Source organism: Eulemur rufifrons, chromosome 19 (assembly GCF_041146395.1).
Source record: "Eulemur rufifrons isolate Redbay chromosome 19, OSU_ERuf_1, whole genome shotgun sequence".
Taxonomy (NCBI): domain Eukaryota; kingdom Metazoa; phylum Chordata; class Mammalia; order Primates; family Lemuridae; genus Eulemur; species Eulemur rufifrons.
The window spans coordinates 60,864,051-60,887,030 of record NC_091001.1 but is presented as its reverse complement, the minus strand read 5'-3'; the positions used below and the strand labels follow the sequence as shown (position 1 = coordinate 60,887,030).

The 22,980-nt window shown below is 39.7% G+C and overlaps 1 protein-coding gene across 3 annotated transcripts in view; it reads left to right on the top strand.

Moving 5' to 3' along the window:
* The first annotated feature begins 5,959 nt into the window (after positions 1-5,959).
* Positions 5,960-22,980, top strand: part of MXD1 (MAX dimerization protein 1) — a 28,186-nt gene continuing 11,165 nt past the window's right edge. For 2 of the 3 annotated variants that reach the window (XM_069494167.1, XM_069494166.1), the window contains exons 1-3: positions 5,960-6,228; positions 6,968-7,067; positions 12,155-12,184. In XM_069494167.1, the coding sequence (XP_069350268.1) occupies positions 6,156-6,228; positions 6,968-7,067; positions 12,155-12,184 (203 nt within the window). In that variant the 5' untranslated portion in view covers positions 5,960-6,155. The remainder of the gene's footprint in view (positions 6,229-6,967; positions 7,068-12,154; positions 12,185-22,980) is intronic. The other variant, XM_069494168.1, reaches the window with a different exon arrangement.

The following is a 22,980-nucleotide window of genomic DNA, read 5'->3' as shown; positions in this document are numbered from 1 at the left end:
GATTGTCATTTTGTTGATATGGTATAGATCGAGATTTGATTTGAAATCCTTAAGACAGCATACTTGGTAAATAAATAATCTGGAGAAACTGGTAGGTCAATAAGTTTGTCCATGAGCTAACACCAAAGAAATGGAAAAAGAGGAAACCTTTGAAAATCCAGGGAGAACACACCTCTGATCCTAGGAGAAGTCTTGGTTTGAAGGAACTTTTATGCATTAGATCATCTAATTCTGGAAGAATAACAAAGGTGGAGCATCCTTGTCTTCTTTCTCTAACAGGCTGCTGCCTCACAGAGGACATAAGCTGTGCTGTATCTTCTCTTTGCAAGTACCTAATGTTAGAGTGCTCCAGGGTCAGTCCTTGGACCTTGAGAAGTCATCCATTCGCATGGCTTAAAACACCTTCTGTGGTGGCCAAGCAGCATGGGAAAGTGGTGATGGGAAAAAAAAAAAAAAACACCTTCTGCCCTGGCTCTCAAATTTATACTTCCAGCCTGACCATTTTACTGAATTATAGTCTGGTATATACAACTAGATTGTTACGCTTCTCAAATTTAAGATTAACTGAACTGAACTCTCATTTCCCTGCCCAGTCTTCTCTGAGGTTTCCCCATCTCAGTAAATGGCCCTTTCAATTCATTCCATTGTTCAGACCAAAATCTTTGGGGTCCTCCTTGACTCTTATCTTTCTTCCACACCTCACATCTGATTCATTAGCAAATCCTTTTGGCTGTAACCTCAGAGTGCTTTTTGAATCTTACCACTTTTTTTTTCTTTTTTCATTTCTTAAATTCAGTCTAATGAATCTGACCACTTTTTACCACCTATGCTAGTTTAAGCTCTCTTACTTGGCCTACTACAATAGCCTCCTAATAGGTCTCCCTCCTTCCATCCTCACTGCCTATTTATTCTCCACCCAGCAGCAGAGATGAACCTTTAAAATGTGCATCAGGTAACATTGCTCCTGGCTCCAGTGATTTTCTGTCATTTAGAATAAAGTCCAGTCCTTAGTGTGGTCTACGGGCTTCTCATGGCCTCACCTGCTTGCTTACTGCACTCTGCTGCACTAGCTGGCCTCTTGGCTATTCTTTGAGAACAGGCATGTGTCTACCCCCAGAGTCTTCTCATTTGCTCTTTCTTCTTTCTGGAATGTTCCCACTCCTACCCCACCTCCCAGATTTGCACGGTTCAGGTCTCTGATCAAACTACGGTCATTCCTGACTACCCTATCCAAAATAGCAAACTTTCTTCCCTCTCTATCCCTGTGCCTGCTTTACTCTTTTTTTTTTTTTAACATTTAAAAAGGTAACATTTACATACCGTAAAATGTACCCTTCTAAAGTTTACAGTTCCGTGGTTATTAGTATATTCACAGTTACGCATCCATCATCACTATCTAATTCCAGAATGTTTTCATCACTCCAAAAAGAAACCCCACACCCATTAATAATCACACCTCATCCCCCCAACCCCTGGAAACCACTTTGTATCTCTACATGTGTACCTGTTCTGGATATTTCATATAAATGGAATCATACAATATGTGCCCTTTCGTGTCTGGCTTCTTTTACTTAGCATAGTATTTTCAAGGTTCATTTGTTTTTGTAGCATGTGTTAGTACACCGTTCCTTTTTGTGGCCAAATAATGTTCTATAGATATACCATATTTCTGTTGATACAGATGTACCACATTCATCAGTTGATGAGCATTTAGGTTGTTTATACTTTTTGACTATTATGAATAATATTTCATGAACACTAGTGTAGAAGTTTTGCTATAAACATGTTTTCAGTTCTTGTGGTAATATATTTAGGAGTGGAATTACCGGGTCATATTGGTAACTCTATGTTTAACTTTTTGAGGTGCTGTCAAACTGTTTTACAAAGCAGCTGCACTATTTTATTATACATTCTAACAAGCAATACATGAGAATTCCAATTTCTCCACATGCTTTCCAAACCCTGCTTTACTTTGTCTCACAGCACTTGTCCCTCCCTGACATAGTGTATGTTAACTTACTATTGTCTGGCTCTTCCATTAGACAGCAAGCTCTGAGAAATGAAGCTTCTTCTGTCTTGTTTGCTGCTGTAGCCCCAGCACCACATAGTGCCTGGCACATAGTAAAACACTCAATAAATATCTGTTAAATTCATGAATTCTGTAATCTTTGTTCACTCACCCATTTCCTCTGATTTTCTTTTTGGCCTTTAGTCACCCAGCTAATAATTTTACTTGTAAAAATTTTAAAATACGACAAAGCTAAATTCCCTTTGAGCAGTACCCACAATCCTATTGTGCTTTCTTCACTGCTAATCCTTTGCAATGTATCCTTTGTCCATGCATGTATGTATGTAACAGAGTTGAAAGTGAGGAAAAGACATAGTTTGGGCCTTTTAAAAAAAATTATGATGTAGGGATCATTTTACAGCTTAATTATTTACTCAACACTGTTCCATGGAGATCTTTGCATGCCAGAATATGTAAATCTACGTTTTAAAAAACCTGCTACATAGTGTTTTGTGTAATGTATATACAACAGTTTGTTTAATGATAGCCTTATTTTTTAAAATCACAAAATATTTTGGAGTGACTAATTTTTGCAAAGCAGCATTCTTTAAATTTTTTTTAATGTTAAAAAAAATCATGATGTTGGATATCATGATATTGGAGTGTCCAAAAGAGCCACAAAGAAAGGGATTGGTACTCTTGACGCAGAAACTTTCAGTCCTGATTTTTGTACTTCAGGGAACAAAATCAGTTCTCAAAACTTTTTAAAACAAAATACATTTTAATGTCATAGTGGTTAGAAGGTGTCAAACTCAGTTATAAATAGGGGGTTTTAATTCCTGCAGTTTAGAACTTTTTAGACACGTAAGGATTATAATATGACAACCATTGTCCTTCCTACTATGAGATACTCACTGAACCATCATCTTTTCATCCGAACTCCCAGAGCATGTAATGAACTTGCTGCTCAGTTTTGGCATTTACCTTTTAACATAATATCCTATGCCCATCTGGAATATAAGCCTCTCAGAGGAGGAGACTGGGTCTTAACTTTCTAAGAAACAATAAATACAATCTGATAAGTCTTTGTACATCCCCATTTTCAAGTATGCCTCTCAATTCTATTTATCTTGATGTATGCTCAAAGATACAAACTGTTGTCATCCCACATTTATACTATTACACATAGCATTTTATTTAAAATTCTGGTCATAAAATTTAGGTTCAAACATTCTAGAATGCCCAACTTTTATTTTGGGGACTGTGCCTGTCAATTAATGCTTATGTAATGCCTTTGAGGCACTGGGTATTGGAGGTCACAACTTCTATATTGTCCTAGGATTTTCAGTTCTTTCTTCAAAAGTTGTACTTTCAGGTTTTCTTAATGAACTGGTCATCATATACATTTGTGTAAAATAATTCCTAGGGGAAAAACTCCCAAATCCCCAAACCTTTGTTTTATGCTTACTGCTTCATTTCCAGTAGGTGGCACCAAATATCCTTTCAAGTTCTTCATTATACTAATTCCTAGTTGGTGTTGCTGGCTAATTGATAATCTCTTCCACCGCCAGGGAACAAAAACGGTTCATTCTTTAGTCTAATTCTCTGAGTTTTATATAACTTAGTTTTTTTGTTTGTAGTGTAAGCTAGAATTGTTGATTTTGAAATTATTAATTTGCCATCTCTGACTCAGATTTCAACCTTTTTTTTTTTGTTTTTTAAAAATAGTGATTTTTAATCAGGGTGATTGCAGGGGTATCACAATGATACTGCAATAGGACTAGGTTAAAATAAAGAGTTTAGAGTAAGAGAGAAAGAGATATGCCAAATGTTAATAATAAAATCGAATAGAAAATATACAAAATTTAAAAGGTTAAGATAATGAAATCAAAGTATTTTTGTATCAGTTTTGGTACTTTAGTAGAATTGTATTCATTTCATGATTTTCAAGTTTTAACAAATAACATGCAGTTAAGAAATACTTTCTAAAACTATCATATCCCCATTCTCATTTCCAGTTATCTTTTTTTGTTGTTGAAAACCTTTACTTGCAGTGTGTGTATTTAATTAGTGTTTTCATACTCAGTTTTTAGATCCAATTAACCATTAAAACCAGAAAATGTGTTTCCTATATATATCAGGCATGGTTTACTACATGTTTATTCTACTTAATCTGTTGAGTTTATTTAATTTTAATTGGTTTGTGAATCATAAAAAATACACATTTAAAATTTCCCATTGTAATTACATTTATACATTTGTCTTTCTTTTTCCCCACTGTTTGAATGTGTTTTGTGACTCAGTCTGGAAATCTGTTTAAATGCCTTGCCTTTAGTACAGCTACCCTCAGGAGAATTGGTAGTTTGGGCTCCGCTGGGTGAGACATATCTAGGTTCAGTTCCATCTCTGCAGCTGAATGAATGACAAGGAAAGTCCTTTAGCCCCTCTGGGTCTGTTTCTTCATGTGCAAAATGTAGATAGCGAATACAACAGACATAATGTAGGTGTAAGTTACCCGACACATAGTAAGCTATTATTGTATATTAGCAACAATAATAAACTTAAAAAAAAAAGAAATATGTTCATGCTTTACTCATATTTTGGGGACTCTCAACTTATCAAGAGCTTTATTTGTTTTTAAAAATTGAAGATGTTAGTATATTAACAATGTAGCTTGGGTCTCAAGATAGCTTTCATTTCAAAAATCTTGATAGGTTTAGGGAACAATCGTTAAATAAACTTTAGTTCTGTATGCATAATATTCTATTAAGCATTCCTATTGGTGCCACCCCCACCATCCCCGCGCAAACACACCATCTTAAAAAGGGAGTATTCTTTTGAATATTTTTATCTAGAATTTAAAGGAAGGGAAAGACCCTAAAAGAGATTTAGGTCACAGAATCTTGGGATTCAACATCATTCCGTAGGCTCAGGAAGTTTCTAAGCTTTTAAAACCCACTCGCGTGAGAGTAATTAATTATGCCATCACTTCCCAAGGGGGCGGAAAAAAGTGTCTTTGGAGAGGAGTTCAGTGCTGTGTACTGGGCTTACAGAAGAGGGAAAAAACGCCGGGCGGCGAGCATTTGACACGGGCGGGGCTTTTCCTCTCAAGTCCCAGCCACGTGGCGCCCGCCGAGCTCTGGGCCCACCCCGCCACTCGCCGGGCTGCGGCGAGGCTCTCCCTTCAGGAGGATTCGCGGCGGGGCCCTGGGCCGCAGGAGTTCCGGGAAGTCCGGAACCTTGGAGCCCACGGCCGCCAGACCAAAGGCTACAGCCCCGAACCCGAGCGGGGCACAGCGCCCGGGCGACGCGAAGTGCCAGCCTTCCATTCGAGGGACGCTTGGCGAGTCCCCAGAAGTTTTCCCCGGGGACAGGTCTTGGCAACAGGTCCGAGGCGGGGCCGGGTGGAGCCGAGTTTGGCAGCGGCTGGTGAATCAGCACCGCCCAGCGCCCGCCGGCCCTCCCAACCAATGCCAGACCTGGGGAGGAGTAGCCAGGCCGCTGACCATTAGCCACTTAGGGCTCGCCGGGCCTGGAGAAAGGTGACATCATCGTAGCTGGGAGGCTTCCGAAGGATTCACCAATAGGAGACAGGAGAAGTGGCTTGCTTCTATAGCTCTTGGCCAATACTAACAAAGCAAAAGGGGGCCTGGTTGTCGGTATAGAACCAATGGAAAACAGGGAAGGAGCACGAGGCGGAGTTGCGAATCCTGTCACCAATTGGAAAGAGGGGGTGGAGCCCGGGCCTTGTCAAGCGTGACCAACCAGCGAGAGGAGCGGACTTTGGGGGGCGGAGCCGTAATTCCCTTCCCCAATGGCACAAGGTCAGGGGCGGGGCATTCTTTGGGGTGCCCAATGAGGAACGCAGCCGAAGCGAGCCTGTCAAAAGAAGGGGCTGGGGCGGGGGGATGGTGAGTCGGGGATAAACACTCCGCAGCGGTGGCGGCTGCTGCTCTGCTCCAGGTTCTGTCACGGTGTCAGCGGTGCCCAGCTCACTGGCCCCCTCCCCCTCCCAGCGAGCGTGGTCGCCAGAGAGGCTCCCTCAGCCCTGCTCTGCGAGGTCCACAGCGGGAAGCGGGTGTCCAGCGGCGGCAGCGAGCCCGTGGGCAGTGGGGGTTGGTCCCGTGGCTCCGGCCCCCGGTGCGGAATGGCGGCGGCGGTTCGGATGAACATCCAGATGCTGCTGGAGGCGGCCGACTATCTAGAGCGGCGGGAGAGAGGTGCACGGGGACGGGGAGGGGTCTGGCCCGCGTCGGGACCGGGGACCCTGCGGGGCCTGGCCTCAGGTCGGGGCGCCCAGCCGCTCCGGGGGTGGTTGGAGGCGCGGAGAGCGCGACCGCGAGCGTTCCTAACCCCTCCGGCTCTCCCCACACGCGGTCCGAAGGGAGGCCGCCGCTGCCCCAGAAAGCAATGAATGAGGGTGAAGAAGGGGCTGCAGTCCCCGAAGGTCCCGAGCGCCGGCCCTCCCCAACCCCTCGTGAGTGGGGTGCCCGGGGCCCCCTCAGCCAGTCTTCTCTGGTTTACCTCATCCGAGCTGGTCCCGGCTGGCCCTCAACTGGGCTCGGAGCCCCCGACCCTCTGGCGGAGGATCAGCGCCTCCCCTGCCCCCCAGCTCGCGTTGTTTGTCCCGCACCTTCGCCTGAGGCTGGTCCCACTTAACCCACACCAACCTGCTGGACGTTGCCAATGGGAAACCCTGGCTCCGTGAGCTTACCCACTACTGTGTCTTTCTCAACAATGAGCAGCTGGAATCCTCCTTACACTTGCTCCAAACTGAGGGTATTCACGCAATTTTTTAAAAAAAAATCATTGTTTTCAGAATGCCACCTTGCTCCATTTAATTATTTCCACAATATTCTTTTCAATATAAATAAATAAATGAAAAAGGAAACACTGTGGAGGGGAGAGAGTATTAAATATTCTGGGCTCATTCATTAACTGGATCCTCCCGTTTTCTAGAAGCTGAACATGGTTATGCCTCCATGTTACCATACAATAACAAGGACAGAGATGCCTTAAAACGGAGGAACAAATCCAAGAAGAATAACAGCAGTAGCAGGTAATTTGGTAAATATTTCTCTTTCTCTTTTAGGTCATATTGTAGGTGACACAAACTGCAGAATGTAAGTTGCCGGTTGTGATTATAACCCTGTAAATACATTAAGTGATGATCATGATTTAGTAATGCACACATGGTCTTAAGCCATTAGAGGAAGCAACCCTTCTGTTTGGGTTGAGGGGAATGAAAAGAAAAGAAAAATAGAAATGTTTTACATTTCTTTATGAACTCTTTAAAATTTAATTTTGCTTTCCTTCCCTTTTGGAGCAGAAATCTGTGGAAGCTTCAAGTGAGATTAGCAATAGTGACAGTATTTTGCCTTCAGAAGTTGCAGATTCAGGACAAGTTTTCTATAATTTGAAATGCTGGGCATTATCAATTACTTTTCATGGTGAAGATATTATAAACATATTAAGATATCTGACTTTGGCACATAGGTAGTAGAATTTTGTATTTGACATGTAAATTAAATACAGTGGTTTGTCTGATAATCTAATTTGTCATATTTATTTGTAATGGCAAAGAGTGATTGAAGTTAAAACCCTACCTCTTTGATATTAGAGGAACAGTTAATATGAAAATATTAATATGCTACAACCTTTTCATGTTAGCCTTACAGATTGCCTTATACTGTAGTTCTTAAAAAGCTGGAGATTTGGTTAATGGTCAGTGAAATCACATAATAAAGTCCTATGAATACTTCCTGGTACATGTAAATACTCCATCAATGTTACTACCTTTTCCCCCCTCTTTGCTCTTCAAATATTAGTAGACTAGGAAGTCTGTTTTATTAGATGCATTCAGTTATACCTTTCATGACAGTAGATTAAAATCATTGACATTTTCATCACTGATTTAGAATCCTTATCCCTCCCTCACCCTAATGAATACCCTGTGAGTAACTATTTGGGTAGCCTCTCTGGCTTAATACCAAAAAGCCAGGACGTTCCCACTTAAACCTAAAACTCACTTGTTCTTGCTGCCTCTTCTGTGCTTAGTTCACCCCATTGTCCTTAGTATAGTTGGTGGAACCACAGGATGTGAGCAGGACACTTGTGCCACGCTCTTATGCCACACTCTTTTTTTTTTTTTTTTTTTTGAGACAGAGTCTCACTCTGTTGCCCAGGCTAGAGTGAGTGCCGTGGCGTCAGCCTAGCTCACAGCAACCTCAAACTCCTGAACTCAAGCGATCCTCCTGTCTCAGCCTCCCGAGTAGCTGGGACTACAGGCATGCGCCACCATGCCCGGCTAATTTTTTCTATATATATTTTTAGCTGTCCATATAATTTCTTTCTATTTTTAGTAGAGATGGGGTCTCGCTCTTGCTCAGGCTGGTCTCAAACTCCTGAGCTCAAACGATCCGCCCACCTCGGCCTCCCAGAGTGCTAGGATTACAGGCGTGAGCCACCGCGCCCGGCCTATGCCACACTCTTGAATAAGAAGGCGCATAAAGATGAACCTGGTAATTACCTGGTGTATTTCCTTGTTCTCCCATCTTAGCATTACCTCAAAGTGGTGGCCAGTAGTGTTGTGCATGGGTACTAAGGCCCTTTAGGAAAGATGTTAATACTGACTTGCCTTATGCAATGGTATAAAACCAATTAAGCTGTATTGTATATTATTATAGTATTAATTTTTAAAATTTTGTCTGGAAGAACTTTGAGGCCTTTCAGTTTATTTTTCTAGAAAAGTGTAGTCCATTTTTGCTTTTATTATCATCCACTCATGATTTGAAACCAATTGTCCACATTACTAGTCAAGGCTTAATACCTTAACACTTAATATTTTCCTAAGTTTCACAGGAAGGTTGTGGGGGATGTTTAGTGGTGGGGACAAGAAAATGAGATGAGCGGCTTGGTCCCAAAAGATGATTAGGAAAGAAAAATAATGATAGTTGAGAATTTAAAGCCAAGACATAGATTCTTTCTCTTTAGTAACCAGCAGTATTCCTGAAAAATGGCTGCAAATCCTGATTTTTTTGGGGGGGTGGGGGGGGGAGGCTCTATTCTGTTAATGGGTTTGTTTTCCTTGGTTAGAGGGAGGAGTGTGGTATCACAGTTGTTTGTATTGTTGACTAATAATGAATTAGTTGGATAAATTCAGTGGTGGAAGGATTTCTGAGAGACCATGATTAAACCTGGAGATGGCACCAAACAAACATATGAAGCAAGAGCAAGTAGTTTCATTTAAGTGTGATCACTTCCTTCATGACCTGTTTGGAATGCCCCTTACCTGAGGAGTAAGTAGTCTTAACAGAGAAAGTAGCTTGACCCCTTGGTTTGAATCAGCCTGTATATCCACAGTCATGTATGGTCAGAAATTTGAACTGAGGTAAGGGGTAGGGAGAGATTACTTCTGGTTTACATAACCCCTTGGTAACAGTTTATTCTTGTTCATACAGGTTGAAATGCTGTGCTTTTTGCTTGTAGAGTCTGGGGGAGTACTTTTCCTTGGACAATACAAAATAAGATTTAGCCACATATCAAAGGTCTTGGGAACTGAAAATGCAGATCTTATTCAAGTTTCTCTAGTTGTTTGTTTAAAACAACCACAATAAAAACAAATGAAATTGTGAATATTGATTGCTTTGGAATCATCCAGAGAACTACTGGAATACAGGAAGATGAAATTTTTTTCATTCCTACTGATTTTTTGAAATTGGTTACCAGTTACTTAAAATTGAAATCTAGAGCTTTTAAAAGTGTTTTGTTAAGTTCGTAAAGCAGGCTTTGGCACTCATGTGAAAGAGGAAGTTCAGGACTTGCCACCCAGTTCTTTTATAGGACAGTAGCTATATAGCTAACCCATTTCTCAGGTACACTGTAGTTTGGCTTTAGTTATCTTTTTATTAGAGTATATTTTTAAATGGTGAAATATGATCTTTATCAGTGATTCCAGAGTTATCAAATCTTTTCGGTAATCACATGGAAAATAGTTTTGATGCAGGGTATCTGTGTTCTTATAATGCTTTAATTAAAAATATAAATGTTTACCCATCACTGGAGGTGGCAGGCAGTCTCTGAACTGATCATTTTTGAAAGGCCTGCTTTTTATTAATGACTAACTCAGTTTCAGTAAACGAAATATATTTCAGTAATGCCCCAGCCATTAAGTATAAGACCCCTTCAAAAAGCACCATGTGTTCAACAGCCTTAAGTAATCAAATAAAATCTGTAGTTTCTAAAATTCCATTCAAAGTTTGGAAGGAGTTGTGCTTCCTATGGAATTTGTTAAAAAGCTTGTTGTGGGGATTCAGAGCTTTATATAAAATATATAAATCTATCAGTTTCTCTTCAAAGAATCCAGAAATTGTTTAAGAGTACACCATATGCTGTTATTTTCTGCTGTCTTTTCAACCTGTTCACTTTCCTCTCTTCCACCTTCTGGGGATAGCTCTTGTCTACAGTTAAACAGGGAAATCTTGACCAGCTGTTGTCATATATTTTCATCCACTTAAAAAATCTGTCAGACTTTGAACTTATTGTTCCCAGTTGAAACTAAAATGCCACGTGCTTTAAAGCCAAAGGTTTACCGTACAGGCAAGATTCTTGTTAACTATAGTATCCTTCTGGCCACTGAAGGAAGTAAACCTTCAGAAGAATGCTGAGGAATAACCAAGTGAATCAATTTAAAGCTTTTAAGTTAACCAATTTTGAGGTCCTAGAAAACAAATATTCTTTAAAATGTAAAATGCTGTCATTTTCTCATTTTTCCCCCTCTCACAAATAAAAACTGATCTCCCGAGGGCCTTGTGGAAGAGAAGTTTTAGTGCTGGGTTGGAAATTTCTCATTTCAAGACAACCCCCTCCCAGCACTCAATACACTTACTTCCCCCCACCCCCCACCTCTGCTGTGACTGATCCTGGTGGTGGTGCCGCCGTCCCCGCCATGTAAATCAGTGGCTACACATTCTCTAGGTGGTGTTCCTCCATAATTGCTGTGAGAATTTATCTCCTAGGCCCAGTAAGGTGTTGATTATGGCCCCTCAGAATTCATGACCTAAGCCAGGGATTAAACTACTGAGCTGGTTAGATTCTAGTCTGGAGAATTTCATAAGAAAGGTCAAGATTCAGCTCCTTTATAATGCTGGGAGGTTCCTTTATAACTGTTAAGGAGGCTTTATGTGTGGAGGACACTTAAGGGACCACATTGACTGACTTTTGTAACTTTGTGGAAATCTGTCCATAAAGTCTTAGACCACACCTTGTCTTCAAGGTGAGCTATAAACATTCTAATAATATGATTTCACATCTACCACACCTGTCATCCAAGGCGCTCTAATCAGTTTTACAGTTGCTGCCTCACTGATCCACACTTGTCCTGTAGATAATTGGCAATTATTTTAATTCCCATTTTACAGAGGGGTTAACCAATGACAGGATGGCAAACAATTTTATTTCTTCCACAGTACTAGTCAGTGGCAAAGCTGGACTTCAGATGTCACCCTGACTTCTGCTTTGGCCACCCTATCATCTTTATGTTGAGCTGAGTTTTGCAAACCCCTTCCTGAAATCACTGGTAGCTATTCAACAGTAGCACTTTTCAGGAGGTTGTACATGATAAAATAATTACTTCAGGGAGTTGAAAGATTGGGGAGGGGTGTTATTTTGCCATTTAAAACGGTATCCTAGAGTCAAACAACTTAGCATAAAATCTTGGTGTATGCTACCCCTAGAAAAAATTGCAGGGGTGGGGAAGGGGTGCCACCTCCACTGTTCTACCCTTAGCCTAAAGAAAGCTTTGTAGTATTATATAACCCAGATGCACCATTGCACTGTGCAGCTGTTTTTCTCTTTGTATAAATAGATCCCTTTTGTATCCTTTCTTAAAATGGATTATTTTTCCACTAGGGAATGCATGCCTCTTGGTATGTCACTTTCTCTTGAACTCTATTTTAGATATTTACATTTATCTAACTCCCTAGATGGACTAATTTCTTTAGTAGAGCCTACTGAATTTTTCTCCCTTTCTCCATTTTCTCTCCTACTAACTTTGGAGAGAAAGAAGTTAAAATAATTGTGTTGGTGTTGAAGTTGTCCTTTAAAACAAGAATAATCTTGTTCTTTTCTTATTGTTTCCTCTTTCAGATCAACTCACAATGAAATGGAGAAGAATAGGTAAGTTGGGGATTTTGGAGGTAGAAGGTGGGGAGTTTTGATGTGATCTCTATTCATTATGTTGAGACTTGGTTGCTCTTTTTTTACTCCCCCAAGAGTGGTCTCGCTATGTTGCCCAAGCTGGTCTTGAACTCCTGGGCTCAAGTGATCCCCTGCCTCAGCCTCCCAAAGTGCTGGGATCATGCCCAGTTTGGTTGCTCTTTTTGACTCTTCCTGCTGGTAGCACCTGATTTAAGAGTTCGCCCAGGGCCCGCTAAGTAGCGTTGCCTGTAACTCATTGAGGTAGATGAAGAACTTTCCAGTTAAAGACTATACCATCATTTCTTACCCACTAGCCTACTCCTGAGGAAGGCCTTTGTGTAACTGTTCCACAGACCAAAGCATTTTAGCTCATAGGCAATGTTTCCACAACTAGTGTTCTTAAAAACTTACCTGCTACTGAATATAATTGGTAGTATTGTCTTAAATCATGTATATATACATACACACACACACATGTACGTATTTGTAGTTTACTTGTGAATGAGAATTCTCAAAATTGAGGCAAATGTATGCAAGGCAGACATTGGAGAGGGTGACCAGCTAGAGGAGGCCTGCCACCCTCACTGGGCTCCATCTTGCCACAAGCCTGAGTTGAATCTCTCTCACCTGGATTGCCTCTTGCTGCTTATTTAAATCTTTGTTTTTTTAAATCAAGTTGCCCCTCCTCCAGTAAGGTAGCCTAGTGGTTCTCAACTCTGGTTGCACATTAGAATCACTTGCAAAGCTTTTATTTTAATGTATTTTTAAAATATTTTTTATATTAACTATATTATACACATACATTTGTATTTTCTTTTTGGTGGGGAAAAGAACAAATGTTTATTTCTGCTGATTCTATGAAATAACTTTTTATTATAGAAAATTTCACATGTACAAAAGTAAATAATGTCATCAATTCCTGTGTATCCATCACCCAGCTTCAATAATTATCAACATTTTGCTAATCTTCTATAATCAAAACCACTCCTCTCCATGGAGTATTTTAAAGCAAATTTTCTTCTATCTCTAGCGGAGACTTAAAAAACAAAAACAAAACCACTTGCTTTTACTGTGCTGAAAAAAATTAAAGATAGTTCTTTGTAGAGCTTTAAACCACTCCCTCCCCCCCCCAAAAAAAAACCAAGAACAACAATGCTGAGCCCTCACCCTTAGCAAGTGTGATTTAATTGGTTTGGGTTGAGACGCTGCAGTAGTGTGTTTCAAAAGCTCCCCAGGTGATTCTCATGTGCCGCCAGGGCCTAGAACCATTGAACAAGTCTCCTTCTGGTCTCTGAGCACCCATCAGTTTGAAATGCGGGCTACCCATCCAAATTGAGTGCTTTCTCAGTGCCTTGCATGAACAAGAAAATGATGTGTAATGATGGCTCTGTAAATGCATGTGATTATTCCTGCAAACTCTCTTTGAAAAACGAGCCTGACTCTGAAAGTCAAGATCTAAACGATAATTTGTTTTGTCAGTGAAAGGGCAGACCAGACCCTTACCAGGCACGTAGAATCTTGGAAGAGGGTGAACATTTACCTTTACTCCACTATGGAATTGTGTGTGTGTGTGTGTGTGTGTGTGTGAGAGAGTGAGCGCTCGCATGTGTGCACGCCTCACTGCACATGTGCTTCTCATCCCTTTTTTTTTTTTTTTTTATTTTCAGAGAACAGATTCTTTTTTTTTTTTTTTTTGAGACAGAGTCTCACTCTGTTGCCCAGGCTAGAGTGAGTGCCGTGGCGTCAGCCTAACTCACAGCAACCTCAAACTCCTGGGCTCAAGGGATCCTCCTGTCTCAGCCTCCCGAGTAGCTGGGACTACAGGCATGTGCCACTATGCCCGGATAATTTTTTCTATATATATTTTTAACTGTCCATATAATATATTTCTATTTTTAGTAGAGATGGGGTCTCGCTCTTGCTCAGGCTGGTCTCTAACTCCTGAGCTCAAACGATCCACCCACCTCGGCCTCCCAGAGTGCTAGGATTACAGGCATGAGCCACCGCTCCCGGCCTCATCCCTTCTTTTTAATTGCTCTAGTATTGTGACTGACCATGTTTTAAATCAGAGCTTCCTTTATGCTTTAAGGGTTTACATATCATGAACTAGAAACTCAAAAGTATCTCCTCCTAAGTGGAAAGATCGTCAGCTGTGGCTTCTCTTTGTCATCTTTAGAGTCTCTCCCTTTCTCCTGCCTTTGCAGAGATCTGGGTAAATGGGGCTATTTCTGATGCAAAGTTTCCTATCGATAGTTCTCCTTCTCCCCTCTAACATTTTACTTAGGTATTTATTTTTGTTATTAAAATTTCATCCCTTCAGGTCAAGGCTCTTAGACTTATTACAGCTTTGTGCCTTTCAACCTCTGCAAGAGTGCCACAGAATGTCAATTGTATCATTTATTTTAGCAACTCAGGGATGTTTGTTTTCTGTTTACAGTGGCTGGAGAAATTGTGCTTGGTACTGGGTATTATTTTTTTTTTTTTTTTTTTTTTTTTTGAGACAGAGTCTCACTCTGTTGCCCGGGCTAGAGTGAGTGCCGTGGCGTCAGTCTAGCTCACAGCAACCTCAAACTCCTGGGCTTAAGCGATCCTACTGCCTCAGCCTCCCAAGTAGCTGGTACTACAGGCATGTGCCACCATGCCCGGCTAATTTTTTGTATATATATATTTTAGTTGTCCATATAATTTCTTTCTATTTTTAGTAGAGACGGGGTCTCGCTCTTGCTCTGGCTGGTCTCGAACTCCTGACCTCGAGCGATCCACCCGCCTCGGCCTCCCAGAGTGCTAGGATTACAGGCGTGAGCCACCGCGCCCGGCCGGTACTGGGTATTAAATGAGTTCATGCTGGGGTATTAAATCAGCGAGGCCCCCGTCCCAGAGAAATGTGCAGTTTGTCTAATGAGAAAGACACAGAGACAATTTCAGTTAATAAACTAAGTGCTAAGATTGAGGTATGCACAGGAGTCCAGAAAACTGGATTTGAAGTCACCACTAGGCAAGCTGCTTCTAATTCAGTTAGTTTCCATATGACCAGTCAACTTTAGCTTGTTGAGGGGTTAGTTATCTAATTTCCTTATTTTCCTTTTGTTTTTGGAATTTGGTCTTTTAAGGTCTTGATAATTCTTTCTCTAGTCTAGAGCATGTGAACAGAAGAAGACAGTAAGGGCTCAATTTATTTAGTTTAACCAAGCATTGGTTGCTGTAGTCCAGAGGAGAAAGTTAAAGTTGTTGGGCTCTTCTTGTAAGTGTGGATGCTTAAGAACTTTAGGGTTTTGAGGCAAGATGAACAATTGCTCTTGTAGTCTCCCTGGTTTTATTAGCTGAATCCTATAAAAGAATACTACTCTGGCAAACGCTAACACACTTTAGCCATTTTTTACTATAAAACATTACATAAAAAGATTGCCTTGGCCCTCAAAAAAAGGTGGAGGGCAACTTAGGAGAAGAACTTCTAACAATGGGATTTTTTATATATATATATATATATATTGCAGAGTTGATTATGCTTGGGGTAGTTTTCTTAAGTAGAAAACTTTTCTACGGCACTTTAGAGATTCTAAATAGTGTTACTCTATGTAATCAGTACTTCACTGTGAGGATATTATACTTAATAGTAACACTTTTAAGTATCTTGGCATTGGTGGGACAATGAAAGAAAAGACTTCTAGAATGGTGGTGGTAGTATTTTCCACTCAACAGGATAGGTGTTGGGCACATGAGGTGCCACGTAGTAGGTGCTGGGAGGACAGAGTCCAATAAAGACTAAGCCCCTGTTGTGGAAGAGCTCAGTTTAGTGTACTCTAGGAGAGGTTTGTCAGTTGGCATGTGGCCTGTGTTTCTCTGCATTTTAACTAATTTTCTGGGTCTAGCCTCCTAAGGAAACACTCTTAGTGTGTGTGTGTATGTGGTTTTTCTTTTCTTTTCTTTTTTTAAACTAATAGAAAATTTTGAGAAATATAGAAAATAATGCTAAAAAATTAAATCATCCATAATTCTAGCAGTCAGAGAAAAACCAATGGAAGTTTGAAATATATCTTTCCAATTGTTTTAGGAAATAACTTTAAAAATATAGTTTAGTGTATAAAATTAGAAAAGTAAGAAAAGCACAAAGAATATAAAAGTCACATGTAATAGGCCTCACAGAGGTAACAACTGCTGACATTTGTTCTATATCTATCTAGACTTTTGTGTATACTTTTTTTTTAACCAACATGAGATCATGTAGTAAATAATTTGTAGCTTGTTTCTTTTCAAGTTATATTATGAACATTTTCAAATGTCATTAAATCTCCCTTTCCAGCATTACTTTCAGTGAATGCCCAGTATTATGTCACATGAATGTATCATAACACATATAACCAATCTGCTATTTTAGGTTCTTCTCAGTATTTTGCTAATATTAAATAATGCTGCTTTAAACTGCTTTGTAGATAAATCTCTGTCCAGCATCATAATTATTTTCTTAGGATAAATTTATAGCTGTGGAATGAATGGTATACACGTTTTTATGGTTTTTTATATTGATGGCAGGATTGCCCACCAGGCAGGTTATAGGCAGTATTTTCCTTATCCCTTCACAAGTTTGTATTATAACTTAAGACCTTTATGAGTTTGATAAGCAAGAACAAACAAACAAACAAAAAAAAATAGCAACACGGGCAACTTTTTAAAATTAGCATTTCCTATATTAATTACTAGCGTAGTTGAATAATTTTCACATCTTTGACTCTGTGTGTGAATTACTTATTAAATAACCTTTGCCCAATTTTCTACTGAAGAGTTTATCTTTTTATTTTAAAAAGATTCCATAATAGGATATATATGAAAGATATTATCCCTTTTTCCATCACATAATTATCCAGTTTACGGCCGGGCGCGGTGGCTCACACCTGTAATCCTAGTACTCTGGGAGGCCGAGGTGGGTGGATTATTTGAGCTCAGGAGTTCAAGACCAGCCTGAGCAAGAGTGAGACCCGGTGTCTACTAAAAATAGAAATAAATTATATGGACAACTAAAAAAAACACACATATATAAAGTTAGCCGGGCATGGTGGCACGTGCCTGCAGTCCCAGCTACTCCGGAGGCTGAGGCAGTAGGATTGCTTGAGCCCAGAAGTTTGAGGTTGCTGTGAGCTAGGCTGACGCCACGGCACTCTAGCCCGGGCTACAAAGTGAGACTCTGTCTCAAAATATTTTAAAAAAATTTATTTATTTTAAAATATTAAAAAATAAATAAATAAATAAATAAATAAATATAATTATCCAGTTTACCATTTGCCTTTATGGAATCAGTCTTTTCTCACTGATTCAAGTTGCTGCCTCTGGTGTATACTTAATTCTTCTTCATGGCTAAGTCTGTTTCTAGACTTGTTCTTCTGGTCCATTGATCCATCTGTTTTTCCTATGTCCAGTATACAGTGTTTTAATCATTGAGGTTTTATCATGCATCTCAGGATCTGGAAAAGCAAATGCGTACTCCTCTTTGCATTCTCCTTCTTTTATTTTTCCATGCTCTTAGCTATTTTCACCAGTTTATTTTTCCTGACAAATTTTATAGTCAATCAATTCTCCATCCCCCAAATTCTTTTGGGATTTTTAAAATTGAAATTGCATAATTCTAATATATATTAACCTTAAAAAGTTCATGCTTATATATTCAATCTTTTCATCCAGGTTATTATGAAGGAAGGATATGTGTGTTTTAATTTATTCAGATCTCTTTTGTATCTCTAAGCAAAGTTTTATAGTGTTTTTAGGTAGGTCTTATACATTTCTTGTAAAACGTATTCCTGGTTTATGTATTTTTAGATTGCTGTTGGTTTCCCATTGTAGTCAACTAAATGATTATTGTTAGAATGTAGGAAATATCTTTTGTTGTTATGTGCCCTTCATTGGTAATTCTGTTTCTTTCTCTTAGCTGGAAATTGCTTTAAATGCCTTTCAATAAGCCCTTTAGCAAATGGAGACGGAGTGAATGCATGTAAGCCGCAGCCAGTAGGTCAGGAGTCAGGTGCTAGAATGGACTCTTTTTCAAAAGAAGGCTCTGGCATCTCCTTTAATAGTAAACACCCATTTTTCTGGAATGGTACATATGCAGGCCTTGCTGGAATTAGGCAGCTGGTCTAGAGAGACTACCTCTGCCAGAGTCTTCTGACCCTATAACAAAAGATCTTTGTGTGTGCTTTGTGGGGAAGACTTGACAGCCTGATCTAAGCTGTTATTTCCGTTTGGTCAAACAGTATTTCAGTGGCATCTAGTCTGGCATGAGAAACCATTTCAGTCAGGTCTTCTCTGGCAGAGTATTCTGATTGATTGCAGGTTCCCGTAGTTGTTTCTTTTGGGTTTTGGCTTTTCAAATGACCAAGCTCCTTGTATCGGAAGGGCTGGGGCCTGACGTTTGCACCAGGCCTGAGTTGTGGTATGCATTGCATCATTCTTACTCTGCTTCTGAACTCCCTTGACCACATTCAAATTTCACTCTAGGATATTGTAACAAATCCACATTTGTTGCCACATGGGAAAGGGTTATTATGAAGGAGGGACATAGGGATCAGTGTGCAAATCCAGTCTATGTTGATGATGTGGAGGAGCACTCAGATTTGTACCACTAGAATCTGTCTTTCATGCACTGTACCTCCTGGGTAGACAGCACCTGCCCTCAAAAGGACTTGGAGAAGAGACATATGCTGGTTATTCAACCAATTTCCAATCTCCTACCTGGAGCACTGGGTGTACTCTCTGACTTTTTTGTCATAGGCATTAATAGTCAAATAGTGGGATAGAGCCAGCAAGTACTAATTATAATACATATATTTTATATTTAAAAATTAGTTTCTGAAAAGGAAATATTAGTGAGGTAACTTTTGTATTTTATACTTTAATTAAAAAGTGATATTATATCTTCAAAATGTAGCCATTGTGAATTGCTATTTATGCATTATTCACTGAGTATATTACTATCTTTGTATTTTCTACAAAGATTTATCAGCATAATTGTGAGAAACCTTCAACACCTTTCAAGGTTCCAGTCAGATTGGTAATGATGATGCATTTGGGAATTGTTCATAAAGGGATCATTTTAGAAAAAGAAGAAAAGTTTTTTTCCCCCTCTCCTCAAAGCATGACTTTGTAGCCTTCACTTAGGGTTTTTCTTTAACGCAGGAAGGCTTTGTTTTCAACCCCAAATCTCTTGTGATCTTTAATCACTTTTAGGGAGTAATTTTGGTTGGGTTTTTTTTTTTTTTTGAGACAGAATCTCACCCTGTTGCCCGGGCTAGAGTGCTGTGGCATTAGCCTAGCTCACAGCAACCTCAAATTCCTGGGCTCAAGTGATCCTTCTGCCTCAGCCTCCTGAGTAGCTGGGACTACAGGCATGTGCCACCATGCCCGGCTAATTTTTTCTATATATTTTTAGTTGTCCACCTAATTTCTTTCTGTTTTTAGTAGAGACGGGGTCTGGCTCTTGCTCAGGTTGGTCTCGAACCCCTGAGCTCAAACCATCCGCCTGCCTCAGCCTCCCAGAGTGGTAGGATTATAGGCATGAGCCACCGTGCCCGGCCAGGGAGTAATTTTTTGACCCGTTAATAAGATGTGTTTCTTCTTACTCTATACTTAATACTCCTTTTTTCTTACTATACAGCCCATCCATACCTATATCTAAAATTACTTTTATTCAACTTGCAATTATCCTATAGGATTTATGATGCTATTTAATTGGCTAAGTCTGTGCCAAGACAGGAGATAAAATGGTGAAACCTCATAGTTAAATAGGCTACTCTTTCTTCTTTGGCTAATAATCTCAGTCCCAATTTTATGAAAAACTAGTACTCACTAAGGTCAAGTATATCATGTTCTTTAAGCAGGGCTTTACTCAAAAAGAAGGGACATGAATTAACAAAGATACTAGATTCTACTCTTAAGTCTGTGTCTTCAGATGAATTATTTCTAGGCTCCAATGGGTTAACAAGAAATAAAAGACTCGGTCTCTTCCGTTATTTGGTAATGAAAGAAACGCAAGGGTTACATACATAAGTCCTCAGTGCATGAATGAATGAATGAATGAATATGATCTATTTGGAAAGGAAAAGAAGGTTATGATAGGCTATAAAAGATGGAAAAGCTTTGTGGAGAACTTAAGTCAGACAAAATGTTAGTGGGTGAGGGAAAAGAAAGGACATGTTTGGTAGAGGGCAAAGAGGAGCCCATTCTAGAACTTTAAATGAGAGCTGATATTTGTCATGGTTTGAAGGTAGGGCAGATAAAGCATTTTGCATAATTCATTTACTCTGCCTTTGAAGTTCTTAAAATTTAGTCAGGGACTTGGTCTTACTTAATGTTATATCCCAAGACCTAGGAAAGTAGCAGCATGTAATAATCCTTTGACAGATGCTAGTGGAATAAATGAATGAATGAACCAAGTGTATGTTTCAAGATTTCCACCTGTGAGCCTAATTACTTATCTGCTCTCTTAACTGGCTGCTATGCTGTGTGCTCTACCCTGACCTTATAATTCTTTTTTGTGCTATATACTTTGCTGTGAAAATCTGAGAGAATAATTTCAGTTATACCTTCAATAAGGAAAAGTAATCACTGATAACAGTGCTTCCCTCAAACATACACACACCCCTCATTTGATACCACTTCTGGTCTTGACTATATCTAATTCAGGAAGAACTTTAGGGGTAGCACATTAAATTCAGGAGATACTGTCTACAGATAACACTGTCTACCTGTAATCTTCCTATTTTTATTGAATCTATTCCCCAATTCACAAATCTACCAGCCTGAGAGAGAGACATGGATAGAATCAAGGAAGCTTGATCTGGAGGCAGAAGTAAGAAGAACTGCATTCAGAATTGTCCGAGGGCACAGTGGTTAGCCCAGGTGCCTTCTGTCAGTGCCAAAGCTCTGGTAGGAGGTGGTGCCTCAAACAGCCCAGAGCCGTCTTCATTAATAACCTCCTTCACTTGGATATTTAGCTTTCCATAATTCACGGCTGGCAAGAGTTAAGGAAAGCTAACAACAGAACGATGTGGTATCTGAATATATTTTATATTTAAATCTTTAATCTGTTTGGAATTTATTTTGATGTTAGCCTCCTCACTCCCTTGCCATTTTCTGAATAATCCATTCTTTCCACAAGGATTTACAGTGTTATCTGCTTTATGTGCTAAATTCATAGCTATTCTTAGGTCTGTTTCTGGGGATTTTTATTCTGTTCACTTGATTTGTCTGTCTATTCCTGTATTAGTACTATACTGTTTTTAATTACTGAAGCTTTATAATACAATTTAGTATCTGGTACAGCACATTCCTCCTCATTATTCTTCTGTTTCAAAAATTTTGGCAGTGTCTCACACATTTATTCTTCTAGATGAAGTTTAGACTAATTTCCCAGCATTAAAAAGAATACAGTTGGGATTTTTTTTTTCCCTTGGAATTGTGTTAAATTTGTAAACAAACTTGGGAAACATTGACATTTTTTACTTTGAGGTTCTTATTCAGGAATGTGCTATTTTTTCCATTTACTCACATTTTCTTGTGTCTTTCAGCAAAGTTTTATATTAATAGTTTTCTTCCCATCGAGCCTAAGCAACCTGTTTTAAGTTTGCTCCTAAATATACAGTAGCAAGAAGAAAGCATAGCATATGAGATATTTTAAGTTCTCTGGATGTGCTTGAATTTCCCAGGCCAATACATATTTTCCTGTTTTTATTTTCCTTTGGCCACTGCAGTAGAGATGCAGGAGGGAGGCCCAGGCACTGCAGAACGCTTGCTCTTGGAGCAGGTGGAAGTGAAGCAGATGCCTCCCTCCCGACCTTGGAGTCTTCTCTACCCCTGCCTCTATGTTATGTGAGTGGCCATGAAGGAATCTTTTCTTTTGCATTCATTAGCTTTGTAAAATCCTTGCTGATTTTTTAAATGTAAAAAAAAAAATAGTACCTTTAGCATAAACAATATCAGTGTTTCCATTGAAAATGGATTTGATTTTCCATTAATTATTTTAATGACAAAAGATGTCTATTTTCTTTACAAAAGAGTTCAGAGAAGTGGATTTTATGAGATAGCCTCTGTCTGCCTAGTGGGACACTTTTGAGTTCCCTATTGATTGTGAAAGAAATATTACAGTGCTATAATTATCTGTGTTTGCTCACAATAATTATCCTTCTACAAAGGAAGCTAGGATTGAAAGAATAACTGCTGCTGTATACTCCGTGCCAGACCCTGACCATACCTCATCTCAGTTAATATGCACAAGGGCCCTCTCAGGTAGGCCTTGTCATCCTCACTCTCCTGATGAGGAAACTGATACTACAAGGAGATAAGGAATTTGCTCAAGGTCAGACAGGGAGTAAGTGGCAAAGCCAGGATCCCAAGCCTTTACTCTTAATCACTACACTAATATTTGGTTGTGTAGTGACTGACAGATTCAGAATATTAGAAAAAAATTAAAAATAAAATGTGGGGTACTTAAAACTTGCTAAAGAGAATCTATAGTTTGTATGTAAATTAGTTATTACTAGTTATAGGCCACGCTTAATTCTGAGCGTTACTGATTATAGTTTAGATCAAAGATTGGTTTCTTTATGCTACTGTAGACCAGAGGTATATCAGCCCATTCAGAATAATTAAAGTGATCTTTCTGAAGAGTCAGCAGGTGAAGTTTGTCAAAGTTCATGACAAAGCAGTGTAGATCAGCACGGAAGGAAGAGGGAGCTGGGGACAGGGAGCTGGGAGATAGCTCTTGGCAATACTGTCTGAAGGTGATGTGATGG